At 47.0% G+C, this 22043-nt stretch overlaps 1 protein-coding gene across 4 annotated transcripts; it reads left to right on the forward strand.

Moving 5' to 3' along the window:
- Window positions 1-21195, forward strand: Lig3 (DNA ligase 3). 4 transcript variants are annotated; one of them, XM_046456091.1, is made up of 22 exons: window positions 1-132; window positions 709-780; window positions 1124-1164; window positions 1922-2475; window positions 5102-5245; window positions 7349-7546; window positions 8413-8564; window positions 9243-9409; window positions 9539-9616; window positions 10063-10231; window positions 11960-12115; window positions 13827-13958; window positions 14609-14688; window positions 15696-15783; window positions 16155-16232; window positions 16505-16628; window positions 17218-17360; window positions 17650-17724; window positions 18130-18276; window positions 18749-18953; window positions 19316-19395; window positions 20469-21195. In XM_046456091.1, the coding sequence occupies exons 4-22, from the start codon at window positions 1926-1928 to the stop codon at window positions 20700-20702; spliced, it is 3000 nt and encodes a 999-aa protein (XP_046312047.1). In that variant the 5' UTR covers window positions 1-132; window positions 709-780; window positions 1124-1164; window positions 1922-1925; the 3' UTR covers window positions 20703-21195. The 4 variants fall into 4 exon arrangements, with proteins under 4 accessions (XP_046312047.1, XP_046312046.1, XP_046312045.1 ...); XM_046456090.1 differs by lacking the exon at window positions 1124-1164; XM_046456088.2 differs by lacking the exons at window positions 1-132; window positions 1124-1164 and having other exon boundaries at window positions 306-780.
- Window positions 21196-22043: the final 848 nt, after the last annotated feature.

Here is a 22043-nt window from a genome sequence, read left to right on the forward strand (position 1 = left end):
GCGCCTGCGTACTGCCGCCAGCTCAAGGATCCGTATTTAAAGAGACAGGCTCTCCAACCGCCAGTGGGCTGCCTGCGGCCTGTGGGCGCCTGGTCCGGAGGCGAGTGGTGGTCGCTGGAGCCGGGGAGGCAGGTGAGGGGCGGCGCGGCTAGGCGCGCTGTGGGGAGGGAAGCGGGCCAGGGCCAGAGCCGGGGCCCCAGCGCAGTGCGGCCCGGGAGCCGCCACCGGCTCCTCCCCCGCCCGCCCGCCCGCCTGCGGAGCCTGGGGGCACACCCTCCGTGACGTGGCGGCCCCCCGGGAGCCCACGGGAGCCCGCGGCGCCCCGGGACCCCCAGGGGCCGCCCACTGCCGGCGCCTGGATGGATTTGGGAGCCTCTCGCGGCCGGCGGCCGTCCTGCCTGGAGAGCTCCGCAGAGACCCCGGACGGCGGCTGCGGCCAGGCCTTGGCGCTCTGATCCGATTCCGGATCGGGCCCTTTCATTATTCTCCTTTGCTTCCCCCGGGGGCCGCGGGGTGCTCTTGTAAGGATCGCGTTGAGGTCCAGCTTTCCTGAGCTGCTCCTGTGAGCCTCCTGGCCTTGCTCACCTCCGCGACGGTTCTTCAACTTCGGGGGGTTATGCAGTTCTTTGTGAATCTCACGAAACTTACTGATGTTCTCTCTCCAAAAACGTACATTGTCAAATATACATATTTTGTATGCATTTTCAGAGAGTTCAGAACTCCACCATTACCATCAGCCCGTCCATGGATTCTTTGTAATTTCCCCAACCACCCTTCGAGGTAGGTCTTGTTTTCCGTTTTAGAAGTAAGAAAACTAAGACGCAGAAGTTCAGAGATTCCACCAGGGTAACAGTTCTAAGCTGGATGGACTGGCCCTCCCATCCCTGATTCCTCAGTCCACCTGCTTTTCTCTGCACGGTGTTGCACTGCTGTAAGGCCCGTTTTTATTATAATGCAGTAGTAATTTCACTTCAAAGCACTGTGCAGACTGAAAATAATTCCCAGTGTATTTAAAATTAGAACAATAAAGTTATTTAAGTACAAATACAAAAAGGTCTGAATGAATCACCGTTGATAAACCACATGGATTGACTTATCAGTTCCTTCGATTCTGACCATCTAGTTGCTGCAGCATTCCCTGATTCAAGTTGCTGAATTAAACAGGTAATTGAAAAAAAAAAAAAAACAGGTTAATTGCACATAGGGATCCTCAGTTTAAAGATTTAACTAAACTGCTGCACTGACTATAGTAGGAACCAACATTATTGAGTCCTTGCTGTGTGCCCTATTCTAAAGGCTTTACTCTTGGAACAAAAACCCCTTGAATTAGTTACTATTATTATACATGTTTTGTAAATAAGAAAACAGCTACAGAGAGGTTAAGTAATCCACCAAGGACACACAGCTAATAAGTGGCTTAGCTAGGATTTGACCCTGAACGGTCTGGTTCTGGGCTCTACTAAGTTGCCTCAAAAAGAGGGCTTCTGTTTAGATCACGAATCTATATAGTGGTTTGTTTTCTGGGGATGGCATATGTGTTACACTTCTAATTAAAACTTCATGAACATCATTTCATTTTTCTTGGTGATTAAAAAAAAACTTAAGGATTTTATAATGCTTAAAGGTCATCATCCATTATGAGTGTAAGATTGTTGATGGCCTGAGAAAAAAAAATTTATGTTATTTAGATTCTCTTCATTGTGATTTACTAGATGTATTTATGTACTTTAGATAATTGAACACCTTTTTGGAAACTGGATTTTCCCGTATTGGAACTCTGCTTCACTTAGGCAATGAGTCTTTAATCCTTTGGAAAGTGATTAGTCAGCATGGACTGTATGAGATTGTGGTCTTTGGGAAATTAGAAGCCTGGCTTCTCATTTACATCTCACATTTTGTTGTCTCCTGTCCTTTCATGTAGCTATATGACTTTGGCCTTTAAGATCCTCTTCCCAAAAAACTTGTGTGCACTTGGCCGAAGAGAACTGTGCCTGTTCCGAGAACAATATCACTGGCCTGACATAAGGAAATTCAGCCAGTGCTTGGAAACAGATCTGCTACATGGGCGTTGCCTCCTCCAGCGAAGAAAGCCTGTTCTGTCATTCCAGGGAGCCCATCTAAGACCACGTGCCACCTGCCTTGTTTTCTTGCCAGAGTCGCATGTGGGACTCTGCAGTAGCCCCTGTGAGATGGCTGAACAACGGTTCTGTGTGGACTACGCCAAGCGCAGCACAGCCGGCTGCAAAAAATGCAAGGAGAAGATTGTGAAGGGTGTGTGCCGCATAGGCAAGGTGGTGCCCAATCCCTTCTCCGAGTCTGGGGGTGACATGAAAGAATGGTACCACATTAAGTGCATGTTTGAGAAGCTGGAGCGGGCTCGGGCCACCACAAAAAAAATTGAAGACCTCACAGAGCTGGAAGGCTGGGAAGAGCTGGAAGACAACGAGAAGGAACAGATCACCCAGCACATTGCAGGTGGGATGGGGAGGGGAGTAGGGCTTTCTTATCACACTGGGGCTGATGGAAAAAGGGAGGGGAGGAGAGCCCAGTTTTTTTGTTTTCCTTGGAGAGGGGTACTGTGGATTGAACTCAAGGGCACTCAACCACTGAGCCACATCCCCAGCTCTGTTTTGTATGTTATTTAGAGACAGTCTCACTGAGTTGCTTTGTGCCTCGCTTTTGGCTGAGGCTGGCTTTGAACTCAGATCCTCCTGCCTCAGCTTCCCAAGCTGCTGGGATTACAGGTGTGTGCCACCACGCCCGGCAAGCCCTTTTTTTGTTCCTTTTTTTCTTTAAGCTTTTAAACATTTTATTTGAAAATAATTTCAAACTCACAAGAGTATAAGAGTAAAAATAGTGCAAAGAACACTTACCTTCTGTAACCAGGTTTACCTACTGCTGAGTTTATTTCCTTTATCATTTGTGTTCATGTCCTCTCTTTACACATGCACATTTTTTAGTTTTTATCCACCCCCACCCTCAACCATTTAAGTAGGTTGCATACATAATGACCTTTTACCTTTGTGTGTGTGTGTGTGTGTGTGTGTGGTACTGGAGATTGCAGGCAGGGATGCTGTACCACTGAGTTGGATGTATTTATGAGACAAGTAAATTGCTGACATGAAATTGGTGATCCTCCTGCCTCAGCCTCCTAAATTGCTGGGATTACAGGCAGGTGCTGCCACACTTTTAAATATTTTAGTTCATGTATCTTAAGAACAGAAATATTATCTTCCAGGACCATAATATTTTTTCCCTGTGACTTATAATTCATTGTTGTACTTAATTTTGTCACTTAACAGCCCCTTCCAGCTGCTTTCTGTATCCTGTTCACCTTCATGTTTTTTTCTTTTTACTTGTTTTAAATATTTCATTCTCAGCATAATAAGAAACCCTTAGTCTTCTCTTGTGTGTGTCCTACCCCAGTCCCAGAATCTTGTACGTATCTTATGCCTTTTCTCTTAAGAGTCCAGGTTCCTGTTAGTGGAGAATGATATTAGAAACTCAAATCTAAAGTTGGGTATGGTAGCTCACACCTGTAATCCCATCAACATGGGAGACTGATGCAGGAGTTTGAGGCCAGACTTGGCAATTTAATGAGCACTGTCTCAAAATTTAAAAACTAGGTTAAGGGCACTGGGGATGTAGCTCAGTGGTAGAGCTCTGGCTGGCCAAGAGGTTTGGGGATGTGCCTCAGTAGTAGAGCACCCCTGGGTTCAATCCCCGGTACCTCCCACACACAAAAATCTGGATGCTACATGTTATCATCATCATGGGGTAGCTTAGCTTTTAAGCCCTTGGGACAGATAGAGCTAGAAAATACCTATGTGTACATACACGTAAACACACAAGTATTTATAGATACATGTGCCTATTAACATGTACACACATTCATGCATATGTGCATATTGTATATTTAGAAATCTTACACCAGTACTTTCAAGTCCAATTAGTCAGTCCTCTTTGATCTTCAGCATCTGTAAAGTGATCCTTTTTTTTTTTTTTTTTTTTCTTCTCTCAGTACTGGATATTGAACCCATTGGTATTCTTAACACTGAGTTACACCCCTGGCCCCACCCCATCCCCCCCTTTTTTTAAATATTAAGACAGGTTCTCGCTAAGTTACCCAGGCTGATCTCAAACTTGGTATGCTCCTGCCTCAGCCTCCTAAATTGCTGAGATTGCAGGTCTGTGTCACTCTGCCCAGTTTAATATTCATATCTTCAGTTAATCACAGTTCTTGTTGCCGTAGGAAGACTTGTAAATGGCTTTAAAAAGGGAATCTATCCTTGTTGAGAGGAAAAATAAAGGACTTATAGGAGAGGAAACTGTTTCCCACATGCTTCATTCTCAAGTTCCCCATCCAGTCTGCCCTGTGTCAGCCATTGGCCTCAGCCTTTGTTACCTTTACCCATCTCTCATTTAGAAGAAAAGAAACACAGGTAAACCATCAGCTGACCTCAGATGAGCCAACAGCTACCTATGCCAAACCAGCATGCTCTGATCTGTCTTCATTGTACTTTTTTATTCATCTGTAAATTGGGGCTATTCCATGGAATTGTCCCCCAGTTTTATCTATCAAAATGCAATTGCTTGGCTGAGGATATAGCTCAGTTGGTTGAGTGCTTGCCTTGCATGCACAGGGCCCTGGGTTCATTTAAAAAAAAAAAATGCAACTGTTGATTCTCTCAAGTCCTCTTAGTTCTGAAGATTATTATATGTGGGATAAGAGGTGAAGAAAATTGATGAAAATTTTAAGTTACTCTGGACTGGGGATATAGCTCAGTTGGTAGAGGGCTTGCCTCACTTGTATAAGACCCTGGGTTCAATCCCCAGCACCACAAAAAAAAAAAAAAATTAAGTTACTCATAGAGGTAAATGGTTAGTGGGTCTTTTGTCCCCAGAATCCTCTCCCTTTCCTTTCCCTTCACCTGGTATCTTACCACCTCCATTCAAGAAGACCTGCTTACCACTAGGCCATGTTGGGGCTCATGGGAGTGGCTTACCAAGCAAGCCTCTAAAAGAAGTTAATAATTTGGAATGTTTATGAGACCTTTCACTGGAGGATATTTTTCTTTTTTTGGGGGGGCGGGTTCTATAGATCTGTCTTCTAAGGCAGCAGGCACACCAAAGAAGAAAGCTGTTGTGCAAGCTAAGTTGACAACAACTGGCCAGGTGGCATCCCCAGGGAAAGGAGCGTCACTTGTCACCAACACCAATCCCCGAAAGTTTTCTGGCTTTTCAGGTAACATAAGTTAAGGTCCTCTTATTTGACTTGTTGAAAATTTTGCTTTTTTGTCTCAATAATTTGCTTTCCTTGGGGCTCCACATGTGTGGCCTGTCTTTGTATACTTTAATCTCTTGTGTCAGGAAGAGGTTTGTTTTGTTAAAACTTTTTCTATGTGAAGTTATTTCCTGGTTCAGACAGATTTTTATAACCGGCCCCTTTACTTCCTTATATTTTTGTAATGAAAAGACTTTGAGAAGTTATTTTCCTAAACTTGCCTGAACTGGAGAGGAAAGTATGGTAGAAGAAGGGAGATACCCTGCACGGACCATATCCCTTAATTTCTGTTATTTCTTACAACTCTTTGTCAAAGGGTTGAAATGTTTGTGGTACGAGGAGCAAGAAGGAACAAAGGATCTAAGGGTATTAGCTTCTGTTTGGAAGCTGCAGCCTCGTCAGGAGGCATGTGCTCTGTGGAATCAGAGGGCTCTGTGTTCAAATCCCATCTCCCAAGGGTTGGATTATAGCAGGACAGGTGAACAGTAAAGTGTTTATTTTTTTTTCTTTCTCTTTATCCTATATACACATATAATCACATACATGTGGTTTCTTTATATAACATAGAAGTACTGTTTCCTGGACCAAGGATTTAGGAAGATCTTGCTAGAATGAGAAGATCAGGATTGTTTGTTGGCCTTCAAAAACAGGTAGCTTTGGCCTAGGGGCTTTTATCTGGTCTTCAGTTAATTGCAGGAAATGTTCCTATAAGGCCTACTTTATGAACGAGAAAGCTGAAGTTTAGGTTCATGATAGAGTATGTGCATTGAAGTCTGGCTGTAGTCCCAGTGTTCTTTCACTCAAATCCTATACCTTTTTTATTGTTTTGAGACATTCTTGTAATTGACTCAGAGAAAATAATAAAGCTGTTTGGGAATTAAAAGAAGCTTGATGTGATTGAAAGAAGCCTGGACCTGAAGCTGGTCCCAGCCCTGTTGCTTGACAGCTTGGAGCCCTGAGCAAGTCTTTACCTATCTGAGCTTCTGTGAATTGAGAGTGGCAGCATCTGCCTGATCTACTCCAGTGTTCTCCTGAGGACTATAGGAGATAACGTTGTAAAAATGGTGCCTGACTGTAGGATTTTTAGTATTTTAAAACCTTAGATTTGTACTAGGCCAAAGACAGAAATAGAGAAGAATCCAGGTGAAGATAAGGACAACATGAACCTGGAAGGGCCCTGGGTTTTGTTTTTTTTTTTTTAATTTGGAAGGAGTTGAGAGGAATGGGGTGTCCTTATGCTTGCAACCTTGCTGAACATCAATGCTTTTGAGATTTTGTTCTCTAAAATCCGATTTAGAGTCCAGGTCAGAGACAATCACAGATTTATAATTTACAAGCCCAGACAAGAAGCTTATGTCAGCAGACAGCTTGTTGATGGCCTTGCTTTTGCTTTGTAAATGAGCACAAGGAAGTGAGAAGGAATCACTAAAGAGTTGTTCAGCATTATTTTTAGGTATCTGGAGGAAAGTCCTGCTTATAAGCTACCTTTCAGTTTGACAAACAGAAAGAACAGGCTGGAGTGGTGAGGGGAGGGAATGTTGGGAGTACACCACTGGGACCTGACTTTCTTGGTGGCATCCTTGTCCTGGCTCTGCCACTATGGAGGTAGGAGATCCTGGAAGTCATCTGCTCTTCTTGGGCCTGGATCCTCTCATCAGTAAGAGGATTTGCACAAGATAATCTTGAAGGTTCCTTCCAGCTCTGATAATCTATGAGAGCAGTAACTTCACATTGACTAACATGTCCCTTGATTTCTTCCCCTTTCTCAACCCAGCTTTTCTTTCTTCGGCTTTACAGTTGATGAGATCCTCCTGGTCAATCTTGGCACAGCCTGTGTTCCTCTCTGAAGCATTCACAGCTCCGGAGGGAGGGTGCCATTGCTCCTTAACCATTAATAGCTCTGAGATTTGGGGAAATGACCTTTAGTGGATACAGTGATGTCTACCCCAGGGAGCTCTTTGAAGGGACTGAGTGAAACTGTGTATAAAGCACCAACAGAATACCTGTGAGTTTCCTCCTTTCCCAGAAAGGCAAAATGAATCATCTTTGTTGTTTCTTCAACAGCCAAGCCCAACAACTCTAATCAAGCCCCCTCAAGCCCCACCCACAAGACAAGTCTGTCCTCAAGCAAATGTGACCCCAAGCACAAGGATTGTCTGCTACGGGAGTTCAGGAAGCTGTGTGCCATGGTGGCTGATAATCCTAGCTACAACACGAAGACCCAGATCATCCAGGACTTCTTGCGGAAAGGCTCAGCAGGAGGTGGGGCCAGGAGCATCCTGAATGGGCTTTTCCCTTGAAAGCTCAGAGTCTTGGCTGGCTCTGCCATACATGTCGTTGCACAGGGTCCCATGCTTGGTTTAGTGCTCTGCTATTACTGTCTTAACATTCCTAAAATTTTGGCTAGGTGCAGTGGTGCATACCTGTAATCCCAGGAATCGGGAGGCTGATGCAGGAGGACCGCAAGTTCAAAGCCAGTTTCAGCAAAAGCGAGTCACTAAGCAACTCAGTGAGACCCTGTCTCTAAATAAAATACAAAAATGGGCTGGGGATGTGGCTCAGTGGTCGAGTGCCCCTGAGTTCAATCCCCAGTACAAAAAAAAAAAAATTCTTAACAGTTTTGAACAACGGACCTCCCATTTGCATTTGCCACCAGACCCCTCAAATTTTGTAGCCTATTTTCAGAGACTGTGGCATCTTTCTTCTTCTGCTCTTATCCTGTCCCTAGGAAGGCAGAAAAATTCATCTCATTCAACCAGTAGGAAAATTTACTATCCTGCATATTTAATTAAGTTTTTGTGAACTACATGCACAGCTTGGAATAGAATCTTCCAACTCTGTTTCTTTCATTCATGTAACATTCATGTCACTGAGCGTCTGTAAGTGTGCTGCTCATCACTGGGGACATGAAGTCAAAGTCATGGCTCTGCCCTGTGAGAATTCATCCATGAGCTAAAGATGGGACAGGTGCAAAAACAGCCAACCACTGAATTCTGGCCTCTGAACTAGTGATCTGCACAGGGTACTGTGGGAGCACAGTGATAGATCTTTTTAAACCTCTGCTTCCTTGAGTTCATCCATTGTTTTAAGCTCTATTTCTCAAGAAGGGTTCCTTTTTTTCTCTCCAGATGGTTTCCGGGGTGATGTGTACCTAACAGTGAAGCTGCTGCTGCCGGGTGTTATTAAGAGTGTTTACAACTTGAATGATAAGCAGATTGTGAAGCTTTTCAGCCGCATTTTTAACTGTAACCCAGATGATATGGCACGGGACCTGGAGCAGGTCAGAGGGAGGGGGAGGGAGACTGTATTCCAGGTGGGGTTCACCAAGCCAGGCACCTGCAGCCATTTTTTTTAAATGGTTAGGCACATACTGTTTTAGGAAACTGAAATCTATTTGAGTAAGCTTCCGGTACAGGGGAAGCTGAATGTGAGGCTGCAGCTGTTAATGTCATAAGTTTCTGAGGACTGAACCCATACCACTGCTTAGCCACAAAAAGCCTTATCTCAGAAGTCAGGACTTGAGACTGTGCTCTGTCTCTTGTGGGGCCCTCATCTGGACTCTTTTTGCTTTCTTCCCCCATGGGCTTATCATTCATCATTGATCTGTTCGGGACTCCAGCCCCAGCTGCCAGTTCACATATGTAAACTTCCAAGAATCCTCACTATATGATGACTGCATTTACCTCTTAGCTCAAATTCATAAGCAGGAATCAAGTTGACTGGGCTTGGAATAGTGCTGTCTCTTCTCAGCTAAGCCAGGTGGGCATATTTTATGTGGAGAGATGCGCCCCATTTAGAACTGTTGATGAGATAGTCTCTGAGAAGTGAGGTAAATATGTTGAGTTGGGGACAGGAACTGTGACTGAAGTCTCTTGACTCCTCTTTAGTCCTGAGGTTTTAGGGGATACACCTGGCCACCCTGGGGTTGTTGCAGTGGCATTTTGGTTTTTGGAGACAGGGTGACGTGTCAGAGACGATCAGAGTCTTCTTTGAGCAGAGCAAGTCTTTCCCTCCAGCTGCCAAGAGCCTCCTCACCATCCAGGAAGTGGATGAATTCCTCCTGCGGCTCTCGAAGCTCACCAAGGAGGATGAGCAGCAGCAGGCCCTGCAGGACATCGCCTCCAGGTGGGGGAGCTGCCCCAAACAAGTCAGACCCAATGGGGATGAGCTCAGGGAGAGGGAGTTACTTGGGAAAAAAGGTTTGGGGGTGCAGAGCTCTTCAGAGATCAAACTGAATAGGCCTCATTCCCTTAGGTGTACGGCCAATGACCTTAAGTGCATCATCAGGTTGATCAAACATGATCTGAAGATGAACTCAGGTGCAAAACATGTGTAAGTATCGTCTCCTGGGACAGCCTAAGCTTCCTTTGTTCCCATCTGGTATCAGGACTCTGGAGTCCTTCTCTGGATTTGAATCCTCATTCCACTTTGTTGCCTCCTAGGTTACCTAATCCTGTCTCCACCTCCATTTTCTTATGTGAAGTGGAGGTAACAATACCTTTTGCAGAGAGTTGTTTTGATTGAAAGTATGGAGCATGTTTAGTAAGCACAGAATGCAGCTTTTGCCCATTCCAGCCCCCTCTTCTGCTAAGGCTGCATCCTGATAGATAAAGGTCTCAAAAGACTGAATTGTCAGATTTTTCTACTACTTTGAATCCTCAAGATACTTGAACACAACTGCATATTGACAGATGAGGGTCTCTCCCCTCTGAGAACAGATTGCTATCCAAAGCCATAGTGTCAAATGCAGGCGTCTTGGTTCCTTACTCCCTTGACAGGTTAGATGCCCTCGACCCCAATGCCTATGAAGCCTTCAAAGCTTCACGCAACTTGCAGGATGTAGTGGAGCGGGTCCTTCGCAATGAGCAGGAGGTGGAGAAGGATCCAGGACAGAGACGGGCTCTGAGTGTCCAGGCCTCGCTGATGACGCCTGTGCAGCCCATGCTGGTGAGGAGTGTTGCCCTGCCCTGCTGTGCACGTTGCACATCCCTTGGGGTGGGATCTGGTAGGGATGACTGTTGAGACTGGTTGCAGGGTGAGAGGATTTGGGGAAGGAAGAGAGGAGAGGCAGCAGAGTGTTGCTCTCTAGAAGTGAAGGCACAGTAGGAGACAGGTGATGGGGTGTAATGGCCAGAACCCAGTTCCCACTCTACTACCAAGCAGCTGTGGAGTGTTCAGCGAGTTACTTAGTCTCTCTTGGTTTTTAGTTTCTTTGTGGGAATGACATGTGAGACTTGAAGCACCTACCTAAAATAGCTTATCTGTCATACTTGAACTTGGGGCTGTGTTCAGGAACCCTGAGGTCCTTTGACCTGATGCAGGGTGGCTTGGAGTGGGCAGCAGAACCGGGCTCCCTATGATAGGGTAACTTGGGAAGGGAGAGGAAGCTTAAGGAAGAAAGACTAACTCCAACAAAGATCAGCTTGCACGTTTGCTCCTATCCTGAGAATGGGGATCTCCTCTGTGGCATTGGTTTTCCTGTGCAGCAGGACCCCACGAATGCTGCCATGCCTACCACGAGGCCCTTTGGGTCTTCCAGCAGTGTATGGTGCTTTTTTGGGAACTCTCTTATGTGTTATTTTGAAATTTTGCCTTAGGGTTCTTTGTTTGGAATAGAGAAATGTCCTCTCCCTACTAGGAGTGTGGAACAGCTGGCACTCCAACAGTGACATCTCCACAGGGACCCCCAGTCACCTGAAGTAGTGGCCTTTTGACTTCTGTAGGAATTCTTCTGGAGTGTGTTGTACAGCCTGACATTGGAAGAATGGCATGAGTTATATAGCTTAGTGGCTGAACACACAAGCTTTGGAGTTGAGCCTAAATTAAAATCTCACTCCTGCTGTGTACTAGCTGTGTAACCTTAAATGACTACTTAACCTCTTTGACCTTTAGTTTTCTCATCCATAAAATGAAAATGCTATCTATCATGTAAGATGCCACATCAAAGATGAAGTGAGATTATGTATGTGACCTGACAAGAATCCCCAAAACAGTAACTGTTGTTTGGGTTAGGCTGGTACAGGTGTGAGAGTAAGCACACCTCTGTCTGGATGGTCCTGTACTAGGGATCCCTGATCACTATCACCCTGCCAGCCTCATTGGCACCTACAGTCTCTACTCTGACCTCTGCCTGCCTCCTGTGCTGAGATAACTGATGTATTAACAAGCTTGAGGCCCTGCAGGAGCCTCAATTATTGATTTAAAAAATATTATTTCAGCGGAATTTTGTCTGCAATAAATAGCATTCATCTTCCTCGAAACACAAGCTCCTGAGTCAGTGCTGGTAATGATTTGATACTCAGAACACAGTTTTGCCCAGCCTTTTTTTTTTTAAACAGTTCTATAGAATAAGTATTGTTCCTTTCTTCTTAATTTTTTTTTTTTTTAAGTTGTAGTTGGACACAAACCTTTATTTCATTCATTTATTTTTATGTGGTGCTGAGGATGGAACCCAGGGCCCTGCATGTGCTAAGCAAGCGCTCTGCCACTGAGCCACAATCCCAGCCCCTGCCCAGCCTTTTTTATTCTCAGCTCTGTCCTTGCCCTGAGCATGCACCATGGGCAGTCAGTCCCAGAACCCAGATTCTGGCTGACAGCCCTATTCTGGGCTCTCTGGCTGTCTTCCTAAGCTGCACGTCATTGAAAATCTCCAGGCTTTGTTTTTCCCACCCCAAGGCCGAGGCCTGCAAGTCCATCGAGTATGCAATGAAGAAGTGTCCCAACGGCATGTTCTCTGAGATCAAGTATGATGGCGAGCGAGTCCAGGTGCATAAGAATGGGGACTACTTCAGCTACTTTAGCCGCAGTCTCAAGCCCGTCCTGCCTCACAAGGTATTGATCGATTTCTGTTGGGACTGTCTTTCTCTTTCCTGCTGCTAAGAGTCTCAAGGCCAGCTTTCCATAGTCTCCCAGCTAGAGTTCACAATAAAGACTTTTTGTTTGTTTAATGAGTGGATAAATTCATTTTTGGAGTCTCAATAATGAAGGACTGCTCATCAGGGACAGCCAGAGTCCAGACATTGGTTGGTCAAGACAGAGCTCTCTGGGACAGTGATAACTCTCTCCCATGATGTTGTGATATGGAGCTTATTTGCTCAGTGGCTGTGCACGTCTTTTGCATTTTTTTGTATCCTGTGTGCTTCAAGCTAAATTAAAGTTCATGTATAACATTCATTCTTTCAACAGATATTTACCAAATGCATCTGTATTGTTGTAGTTAGTATGCAAATATCAGTGACCAAAAAGCGCATAAAAGCTTTGGCCTTCATGAAGCTTACATTCTGCTATAAACACAATACCATGGGGACAGCTGGGAGCCCAGATGCCTGCCCTAATTGGGGGAGGGGAGAAAATCTCATTCCTGAGCCCTTTTCAGTTCCTAGGGGCAAGTCATTGTAGGTGTCTCTAGGAAAAAGCAGCTGGAGTGCCCTGACCTTGCTACCCTCTTCTTTGGAGCTTTGACTCAGTTTTCCAGAGCCCCAGGGGTCAAGGGGATGCGTTCTACACTCTGTGTACTCCCTTTAGCCCTGCCTTCCTGCTGGAGCACTGGAACCAAGCAGTCAGGCTACTTGTTTCAGGTGTTTGAAAGGAAAGCTGAGCAGTGGCCTCATGTGACACTTTAGTGCAGGGTCACATGTCCTGTGGGACTCTGTGCAGGTGCTCAGGAAGTGCCCTGGTGAGGTTGGTGTAAGATGGACACCTCATGTGACCCAGGAAGACAATTGAGCATCGCTTTCCAGCCCTTTCCCATACCAGATTCACTCATCCTTTGCTTTTCCTGTGTTGTGGGTTCTTAAAGGGCTGGATTATTGACAGGGAGTGGGACAGATGGGCAAGCCTTTCCTGATCCTGCTCCAAGCATTCTGGATAGAGGCAGCCATGTGCCCTGCCCAGGTGGGGAGTAGAGCCAGAGATGTGCTTTCTGGTTCCCATTGCTGTTATCACTTGACAGAAAATACCTTGAGTTCTGATGGCACTTCTCTCTGACTAGAGTTGTTGAAGATTAAGGTTCTGCCTTTATCAAGACAAATCCAATTCCAGGCATACTCTCTTAATCTCTAGATGGCTCTGGGAGCAGATCTCCTACTTAGGGAAGATTCTGCTCACATTTTCCTTCCTGCTCTGGAGGGAGTTCATTTCTTTCTAACCAGTCTGTTCTCCCCATCCCAATTCTAAGCCTAATAACTATCTGTCTTCTAAAATAGGCTCTAATCTCTGCCCACCTGTTTTTCTTTCCTCCCCCACCCCCCACATTTGTCTACCTCCACCTCCTCCCCCAAATGCTCATTTTGTTTCTTCCAAATCTGAGCCTTTTCTACAGCCCATAGACAGTGTCAGCATGGGCTGACTTCTGCCCGCGTCTGAACAGAAATACTAAAGCAGCCACATCTTGTCCAGGTGGCTGACAGTTTTGCACATTAGCTGTTTTGCACAGAGCATGTTGCTCTGTGTTCCTTCTGAGGTCTGGCTTTGATCTCTATGGCTTGGCTTCGGGGTTTTGCCACCTGTTCATCCCTCATCAAAGCTACTTTTCCACTTCCAGGTGGCCCACTTTAAGGACTACATCCCCAAGGCTTTTCCTGGAGGCCACAGCATGATTTTGGACTCTGAGGTGCTCCTGATTGACAACAAGACAGGCAAACCACTGCCCTTTGGGACCCTAGGAGTGCACAAGGTACTGGGTTAAGTCATTTGTGCAAAAATGCATGTGCTGTCTATCTCCAAAGGGAGTAATATGTTACTTAGGATAGGGCTTATTTTTTGTTTCTGAACTGTGTCTGAATTTAGTCTTGGGTTTAGTATTTTTTCCTCCATAAAAAGACTCTATTAGGAATTAATTTGTAATTGATTTTCATTCAGTTCTGTCAGTCAGCTTTCCGTAACTGTAATAAAATACTTGAGCTAATTTATAAAGAGAAAACTTTTATTTTGGCTCATTGTTCCTGAGGTTCCAGGCCAAGATCTGAGGAGCCCATTGCTTTGAACCGCGTCATGGTAGAGCAAAACCACATGGATCACAAGCCAGGGAACAAAGAGAGAAGAAGGGGCCAGAGTCCCAGGATCCCCCTTGGGGACATACCCACAATGATCAAAGTACCTCCCACAAAATTCTACTGTCTCTTACTAATACCTTCCTGGGACCAAGCCTTTATCACCTGGGCTTCTGGTGAATATTTACAATTCCAACTATATCGAGCCCCGTCTGCTGTTTGCCCTTATGGCCCAGGTTCTTCTGGGCAGAAATAGAATTATCAGGTGCTTCAGGAAGCCTTCAGAAGTGGATTGGTACTCCCCATTTTTTATGCCCTCTTTTTGTCTTTACAGAAAGCTGCTTTCCAAGATGCTAATGTCTGCCTGTTTGTTTTTGATTGTATCTACTTTAATGATGTCAGCTTGATGGACAGGTGAGTTGACTGGTTTCGTGTTTGTTTTTTGTTTTTTTTTTGGTGCTGAGGATCTAACACAGTTTCTTGTGCATGCTAAGCATGTACTCTGCTACTAAAGTACACCCCGAGGCCCGGCTAGCATCCTTAAACCCAGGAACCTATTTTAATTTCCTAGGTAAGAATGTAGGGGGTTCATTGGGAAGGAGGGGATGGGAAGTGGCTAGCATATGTGCCTTTGTATCCATGAGCTTGGCAGGGGCAAGAGCGGGAGGGAACTGAGAGGTAGCACAGTTGCTACAAATCAATTCCCCATCCATTGTAAGGAAGACTTACCTCTGTGAGCTTAAGTCTCAGAGGAAACCCAAATCCCAAACAAATCTCAGTCTGCCAAAGCAAGATGGACTGTTGAGAGACACAGAAGGTGAACATAGCAGGGTTTCAGTTTATTCTCCAGTGACACCCCTCAGGCATAATGCAAGTGCTTTTCTGCTCAGAGGTTTTGATTTCAGGAGAGACTGGCAATAGGAAACTCCCTATTGATGCTAGGGGTGGCTGTGGTGGGACTGTCTTGGGAAGAGCTAGCAATCCTGACTTAGCTGCCTTTAAAGGCTTGGGCCCAAGAAACCAGCATCCTGAGGCCCGACAGCCTGCTGACCCAAGGACCCGACAGCCTTGGGGTTAGGGTGAAGCAAGGCAAAAAAATACCCAAGTGGGAGTCATTTTTCAAGTGAGACCATATTTTGTATAATCTGGGCTAGAGGCCAGATCTCCCTTGACTCCATAAAGTAGAAACAGGAACTATAGCTATGAACTGGCTAACTGGCTCCATTCCCCTGCTCACAGTTGTCCATCTTCAGTCAGGATGGAGCCCTGCAGCCTATGGCAGCAGAACTGTCACACATGAGGGCTTTAGTTCACGTCAGACCCTCTCATGCAGCAGCAATTTTATCATTGTGCTCCTTCCCTCCTCAGAACGGCTGCTAGGGGTGGGAAGATCCCTCCCTCAGCTTTCCTGTCCCCTTTAGGCCTCTGTGTGAGCGGCGGAAGTTTCTTCATGACAACATGGTTGAAATTCCCAACCGGATCATGTTCTCAGAAATGAAGCAAGTCACAGTAAGTGAAGAACCTACTCTAGACAGGGTCATGTGGCTTAAAAGCAGGACACAGAACCCCTTGCACAACAAGTGTGACAGACTGAGTCTTACTTGTCCTTCTGGGGGTGGCTGATGTGTTTGCCTTTGTGTCTGTTGTCTGTTAGTTACCCAGGAGGACAGGGCATGGAAGTCCTTCCTAGGTAAGCACCCTGTGCCTCCAAGCCACTGCTGCTCTCTGGTTGAGAGGCTCCCTGGTTTACAAATCCCTTGTCCCTAGTATTCAAGTTAGGGCGTTTCCAGTGGGTACTCGACCGACTAGCATGCCGTCGCTGCGTTCCTGTGCCATCCTCTTCTCACACCATCTTCAACATCTCTCCTGCTGTCCCTCAGAAAGCTTCAGACTTGGCTGACATGATAAACCGGGTGATCCGGGAGGGCTTGGAAGGGCTGGTGCTGAAGGATGTGAAGGTAAGGTCATCACAGCTGTTGCTTTCCCCTGAGCCTTTCCTGTCCTGGACAGATGGCAGTGCCATCTGAAGAGGTGGGGGTGGAAGCTGAGGGGGATCCTTTCTGGGGCTTGACAGGTCTGTTCTGGATTAGGAGGATGGGTTTTATACATCTCCTGAGGAGCCTGGAGTCCAGGGCCCTTCCGGTGTGGGCTGGTGTGCAGCAGTGAAGAGCTAAACCCCTGCCTCAGGGAGTTTCCATTGTACTTTGTGTTCTCTTTCATGTCCCCTCAGGGTACATATGAGCCTGGAAAGCGGCACTGGCTGAAAGTGAAGAAAGACTATTTGAATGAGGGGGCCATGGCTGATACAGCTGACCTGGTGGTTCTTGGGGCCTTCTATGGACAAGGAAGCAAAGGTCAGGGTGACTGCTGGTCCCTGTAGTGGTTCTCTTGGAAAGTGCCATGTCAGAGAGGCTGGCCTTTTTCCTGGCTTGATCTGCCAGCATGGGCCTGGGAGCTATGGACTTGGCACAGTGAACTCTAGCAAGAATCCCCTGAGCTGTCCTGGCACAAGGAGGCTTACCACAAGCTATTTCATCAGGGCCAGTTTTTCCTTTTCAGGGAAAATCTCTCCTAACTGGAAGGAAGCTGGCGTCTAAGAAATTAATACTTTTTAGGTGATTTACTGTATGACAGGCACTATTCAATTCGTAGGGCCCAGCAAGTTGGGTGTGATTACCCCTAATTTATTATAGAGGAAATTTGAGTTCATACAGATTGAAAAATCACACACTTAGAGCAGGTAGCTCAGTGGTGGAACACTTGCCTAGGAAACTCAGGGCCCTGGGTTCAATTACACAGCTAAGAAGAGGTGAACTCTGGCACCCTGATGCCAAGGGGACCGCTTCCTCTCCACGAGGTTGCCTCTCATGGGACTTGTGGGGTTGGCAGAGGTGGTTTTCTGCTATTCACACTCAGCCCATATTCCCCACCCGTACCCTGCAGGTGGCATGATGTCAATCTTCCTCATGGGCTGCTATGACCCTAGCAGCCAGAAGTGGTGCACAGTCACCAAGTGTGCAGGAGGCCATGACGACGCAACCCTTGCCCGCCTACAGAAGGAACTGGACATGGTGAAGATCAGCAAGGTGAGCAAGGGACCCTGTTGATCCTGGCTTCTGATGGGCTGTTATGAGGCAGACGCTGCGCTTTGAGGACTGCAGATATCATTTATCTCCTCCCCAGTAAGGAGAGTGCTGTTTGGAGTGCCCGCCTTGTAGACAGTGGCCTGCATGTCCTGGAGGCCTCACTCCCTTTGAGCAGGGAGGATTACATGGGTGAGGAGTTGGTCACATCTCACAATTTCATTACCAAAAGAGGGGTTTAAGCCTTGTTGCAGCTTAGGAACAGCCCAGAACAGCATCTTTCTTCCTCCAGGATCCCAGCAAAATACCCTCCTGGCTGAAGATAAACAAGATCTACTATCCTGACTTCATCGTTCCAGACCCAAAGGTATCAGCCCAGTGGCTTGGGGTCTTCTAGCCTACAGAATCAGTTTGCAAATTAGTTCTCTAGGGCCACAGAGAAGTTATCCGAACCTCACAGAAAGTCACCTTAAGATGGGGATCTGGATTATTCAGCCAAGTGAGAAGCCTAGGGATGACCGGTCACCGCTGAGGAATTGTCTTCAGTGGAGGAAGTTACTACCCACCCCCTCGTCACAGAGGGTCTGTTCTAATGGGAGCTGGCCTAATCTCTAAATAATGAATTCACAGAAGAGGCAGGACTAGCACCCAGGTCTCCTAGCTGCGAGCCAGAGCCTCTGTGTTTTGACTCATTCTGTTTCGCTTCTGGCTGATGGGAGATGTTTCCCTCTCAACTAGAGATGACCTGACCTTCCTGCCTTGCTCTTGACAGAAAGCTGCTGTATGGGAGATTACAGGGGCAGAATTCTCCAAATCTGAGGCTCACACCGCTGATGGGATATCCATCCGATTCCCCCGCTGCACCCGAATCCGAGATGACAAGGACTGGAAATCTGCCACTAACCTACCCCAACTCAAGGTGCCAGCTCTCAGGCTGCATGTTTGTCCTCCAACCCCATCTCAGTCTTAGAACCTTGGGCATCTGGCCTATTGACATGTCCTGTCTTCCTCTTGACCCCATTCCACTGATATAGCAAGGAGGGCAAGTAAAGGGAGACCAAACTGGCATGAGGGCCCTTCCCACCAGCTCCAAGTAGATGGTCTCACTTTCTTCAGGATCCCCTGAAAGGCCCTTGGTCTAGCTGCCTCATGAGGCCTTGCCCAAGTCCTTTGCTGATTAAGAGCTGGAGTCAAGAGAACAGGGATTTGTACCAGTTACTCGGGTGAAGGCTCCATGTTGGAAAAGCACCAAGGAAGCCACCTCCTTTTCTCCTTGCTCTTTGTCTTTCTCACCTGTTTCCCCAGCCACGCGTGCCTAAAACAGACCACACAGCTCCCTCTGAGGCATGTCTGGGGAAGGGAGTGATAGCACCTGACCTTCTCCTCCTCAGGAACTGTATCAGCTGTCCAAGGAGAAGGCCGACTTCACTGTGGTGGCTGGAGATGAGGGAAGCTCCACTACAGGAGGCAGCAATGGCGAGAACGAGGGCACTTCTGGGTCTGCTGCATCCCGCAAGGTCCCCAGAGCCTCCCCCAACAAACCCTTTCCCAGTGCCCGGAAGGCTGAAGGGAAGCTGAGGATCCCCAACAGCAAAGGTAGCCAGGATAAAGAAGGGGGTCCGGGGGGCGTAGGGGCAGGGACCCAATCTCACATTCCAGCTGAGAACATGTGATCATGTATCCACTGCAGCTGACAATGACCACATTCCTAGTGTGTGTCCAGCCATGGGCCAGAAGCTGCTCTGCTAGGCACCCCTTATCAGCTCAGCAAACCTGAATGATAGTGCACCAGAGAGCTGGTGTGACTGGGGACTAAGCCACTTTTAAGCTAAAGCATTGGGCTGATAACTCTTCCCTCTCACCCATGCTCATGGCAGGGGAAGGATCTGGCCCAACTTTAGGAACCATGACCAGCAGTTCTTACTCTCCTAATTCTCATCCACAACTTTGTCCTACAGGCAATAAGCCTACCACAAAGTCTTCAGTGAAAGTTGGAGAGAAGAGGAAAGCTACTGATGAGATGCCATACCAAGCAAAGGTGAGTGCAGTGACAATGCAGAGGCAGGCCAGTTTGGCCAGGGCCCAGCGTTTCCAGCCTTGTGCACATGAACTTTGAAAGATGAGCAGAGGAGTTGGGGGAGGCTTGTTAAGCCCTTCCCCTCCCACAGCTGCTCCTCCCTCAGGCAGGCCAGCGTGCAGCTACTCCACACTGTGCCCTCTGGTTACCTTGCAGAGGCGGCCAGCCAGCCGGCAGAGAGGAAGGAGAGCTGTGCCAGCAGGCAGGAGATAGAGCCCAGCTGCCAGTCCCCAGTCAAATTTACATTAAAGGGGAGAAAGCCCAGTCTGGGTGTGGGGTGCAGCGTGAGTCTGTGGTTGGGGGAGCAGGTCCAGCCAGCAAGGAGGGAGAGTGAACTGCCTTGATGACTCTCCTCCAGTGGAGGAGCCTTTTCCCTTTATGCTCTGTCAGTCTTGTTTGGCAATATCTGTTGAGCACCTGCTGAGGCCAGGAGCTGGGTTAGCACTGGCTCAACCCCGAGGAACTGCTGGCCCAAGGGGTGGAGGGAGAAGTAAAGCTAATCCCTAGAATGATTGTGCCCCCCCCCCCCCAAGAGAAGCACAGAAGTCTTGACAACTCATAACATGAACCCAGTTCCCAGCAGACCAGTAGAAACCATTTCCTTCTCTTGTCCCTTCCTTGAAGCCCTTGAACCTATGCATAGTAATGAGCAAGACTACTGACCCTGCAGTCTACCCACCTGTGCAGTGGACTGTGATCTTTAAGGGCAGGTCACTGAGTCACAGCCACTGGTTGGCTCCTAGAGACACATCCTTTTCCCATATCTAAGTCCCAAATGTTGGAACCCATCTCCTGCTCCTCATCACCTGGCAGGGAAGGGAGGAATGTCAGGCCTGTGTCATCCAGAGTGACTGGAGGATTTGGGGGCGGGGGGCAGATTGGCACCAGTGTCTTTTCTCCAGGATGCACTTTCTACTTAAGTCCTAAACTAGGCTTCCTCCATCTCTGGCTCTTGTCCTAAGTGAACTGTATTATACTAAATTGGGTAAAGACCCACCTGCATGCCAACCCCACCCTGACCCCTCTGTTTGCAGGTGCTGCTGGACATCTTCACTGGGGTGCGGCTCCACTTGCCACCCTCCACCCCAGACTTCAGCCGTCTCAGACGCTACTTTGTGGCATTTGATGGGGACCTAGTGCAGGAATTTGACATTGCCTCAGCCACACATGTGCTGGGTAGCAGGGACAAGAACTCTGAGGCCCAGCTGGTCTCCCCAGAGTGGATTTGGGCATGTATACGAAAACGGAGGCTGGTAGCTCCCTGCTAGGACTCAGGTCTTCCTGCCCCCTTGGGACATCCTCTCCCTTACCACACTACTCTACCAGCCTTAGCCTGGAGGCAGGTAGGTGGAGGAACAGGAGGATGTCCTTTCATCTTCAGGCAGCAATCTTCCAAAATCTGCCAAGTCTTCTGGAGTAGGAATTATTTGCTGTGGGCACAAGTCAGTTTCTCTTGCTGTTTAAGCAGATCTCAAATCTGGGTGCTGGCTTTGTCACTTTTGTTTTCTTCAAAAAGCTTAGTTATTTTTATAAATGAAACATCCTGCAGCATCTGTCCTTCCCCCACAATTCCCTTAGTTTCCTTAGTGGTCAAGGAGTGAAGGCTGGGCTACTAAAGCTGGCAGCAGACTTCTCGCTGCCTCATTTTACTTCCATTCCTTTTAAAGCTGTATTTAAAAGACCACCCCAAGATATGCATCTTACATTTGGCAAAACTTAACTATCTTTTGAAAGAGAACAAAATTAATTTTGATGACTTTATTCTCCGTGTTCTCTATTACAGGGGAGGGACTAGGATTGGGTGGAAATGAGGCCTGTATATGGGGAGGGAGGTTATTTGGGCTACTAGGGTGGGGTTATAGAGGCTCCAAAAAGATAAACCTGCCTTCTCAAAATCTGGAAACAACTGCCTTTTAAGAATACAAATCCACACCTCAGTACAAGTCTACATGCCCTGCTTACAAAGACCTGCTAGCTCCTGTGCCACCTGTGACTGATTTGTTTGAAGAACAAAAGGAAAACAGTTTGTATAGATGAGTGGTACCAGTAGCTAGTTTTGCAGCAATGGATAAAATGGAAATATCCTCTGAATCTACATATGATTGTTGAACATTTGAAATGTGACAAGTATCGGGTGCAGTGGTGCACACCTAAAGTCCTAATGACTCAGAAGGCTAAGGCAGGAGAATCACAAGTTCAAGGCCAGCCTTAACTCAGTGAGGTCCTAACTTAGTGAGACCTTGTCTCAAAAAATAAAAAGGGTCGGGATGTGGCTCAGTGGTAAAGCATCTCTGAGTTCAATCCCCAGTACCCACCCTCCAAAAAAGTGGCTAGCATAACTTAGGAACTGAAGTTCTTTTAATTCAAATGGCCACAAGTCAGTAGTGACCAACACAATGGACAGGTATACACAGACCTGCTTCAAGTCAATAGTCGAAATTTAATAGCTATAACCTTAGCAAGTTAACCATGTGAGCATCAATTCCTATAGAATGGGGAAATGAATTGCTCCTAAATCACAGGGTGGCTGTCAGTGACCTTAGATACTTGTCAGAACGTGGCACACAATATGTAGAGTTGGGAATGTCACCTTGTTTGTGTGGCCAGGA

Source organism: Marmota monax, unplaced genomic scaffold (assembly GCF_021218885.2).
Source record: "Marmota monax isolate L192 unplaced genomic scaffold, Marmota_monax_Labrador192_F-V1.1 WCK01_AAM20220418_F8-fsc00317, whole genome shotgun sequence".
Lineage (NCBI taxonomy): Eukaryota > Metazoa > Chordata > Mammalia > Rodentia > Sciuridae > Marmota > Marmota monax.

Excerpts from the sequence above, each read along its gene's own strand:
- Lig3 (XM_046456088.2), top strand. The coding sequence starts at position 617 with ATGCAGTTCTTTGTGAATCTCACGAAACTTACTGATGTTCTCTCTCCA. Across the intron at positions 9,410-9,538 it reads CTGCAGGACATCGCCTCCAG|GTGTACGGCCAATGACCTTA; the intron begins GTGGGGGAGCTG and ends TCATTCCCTTAG. Across the intron at positions 14,689-15,695 it reads GATGTCAGCTTGATGGACAG|GCCTCTGTGTGAGCGGCGGA; the intron begins GTGAGTTGACTG and ends TGTCCCCTTTAG.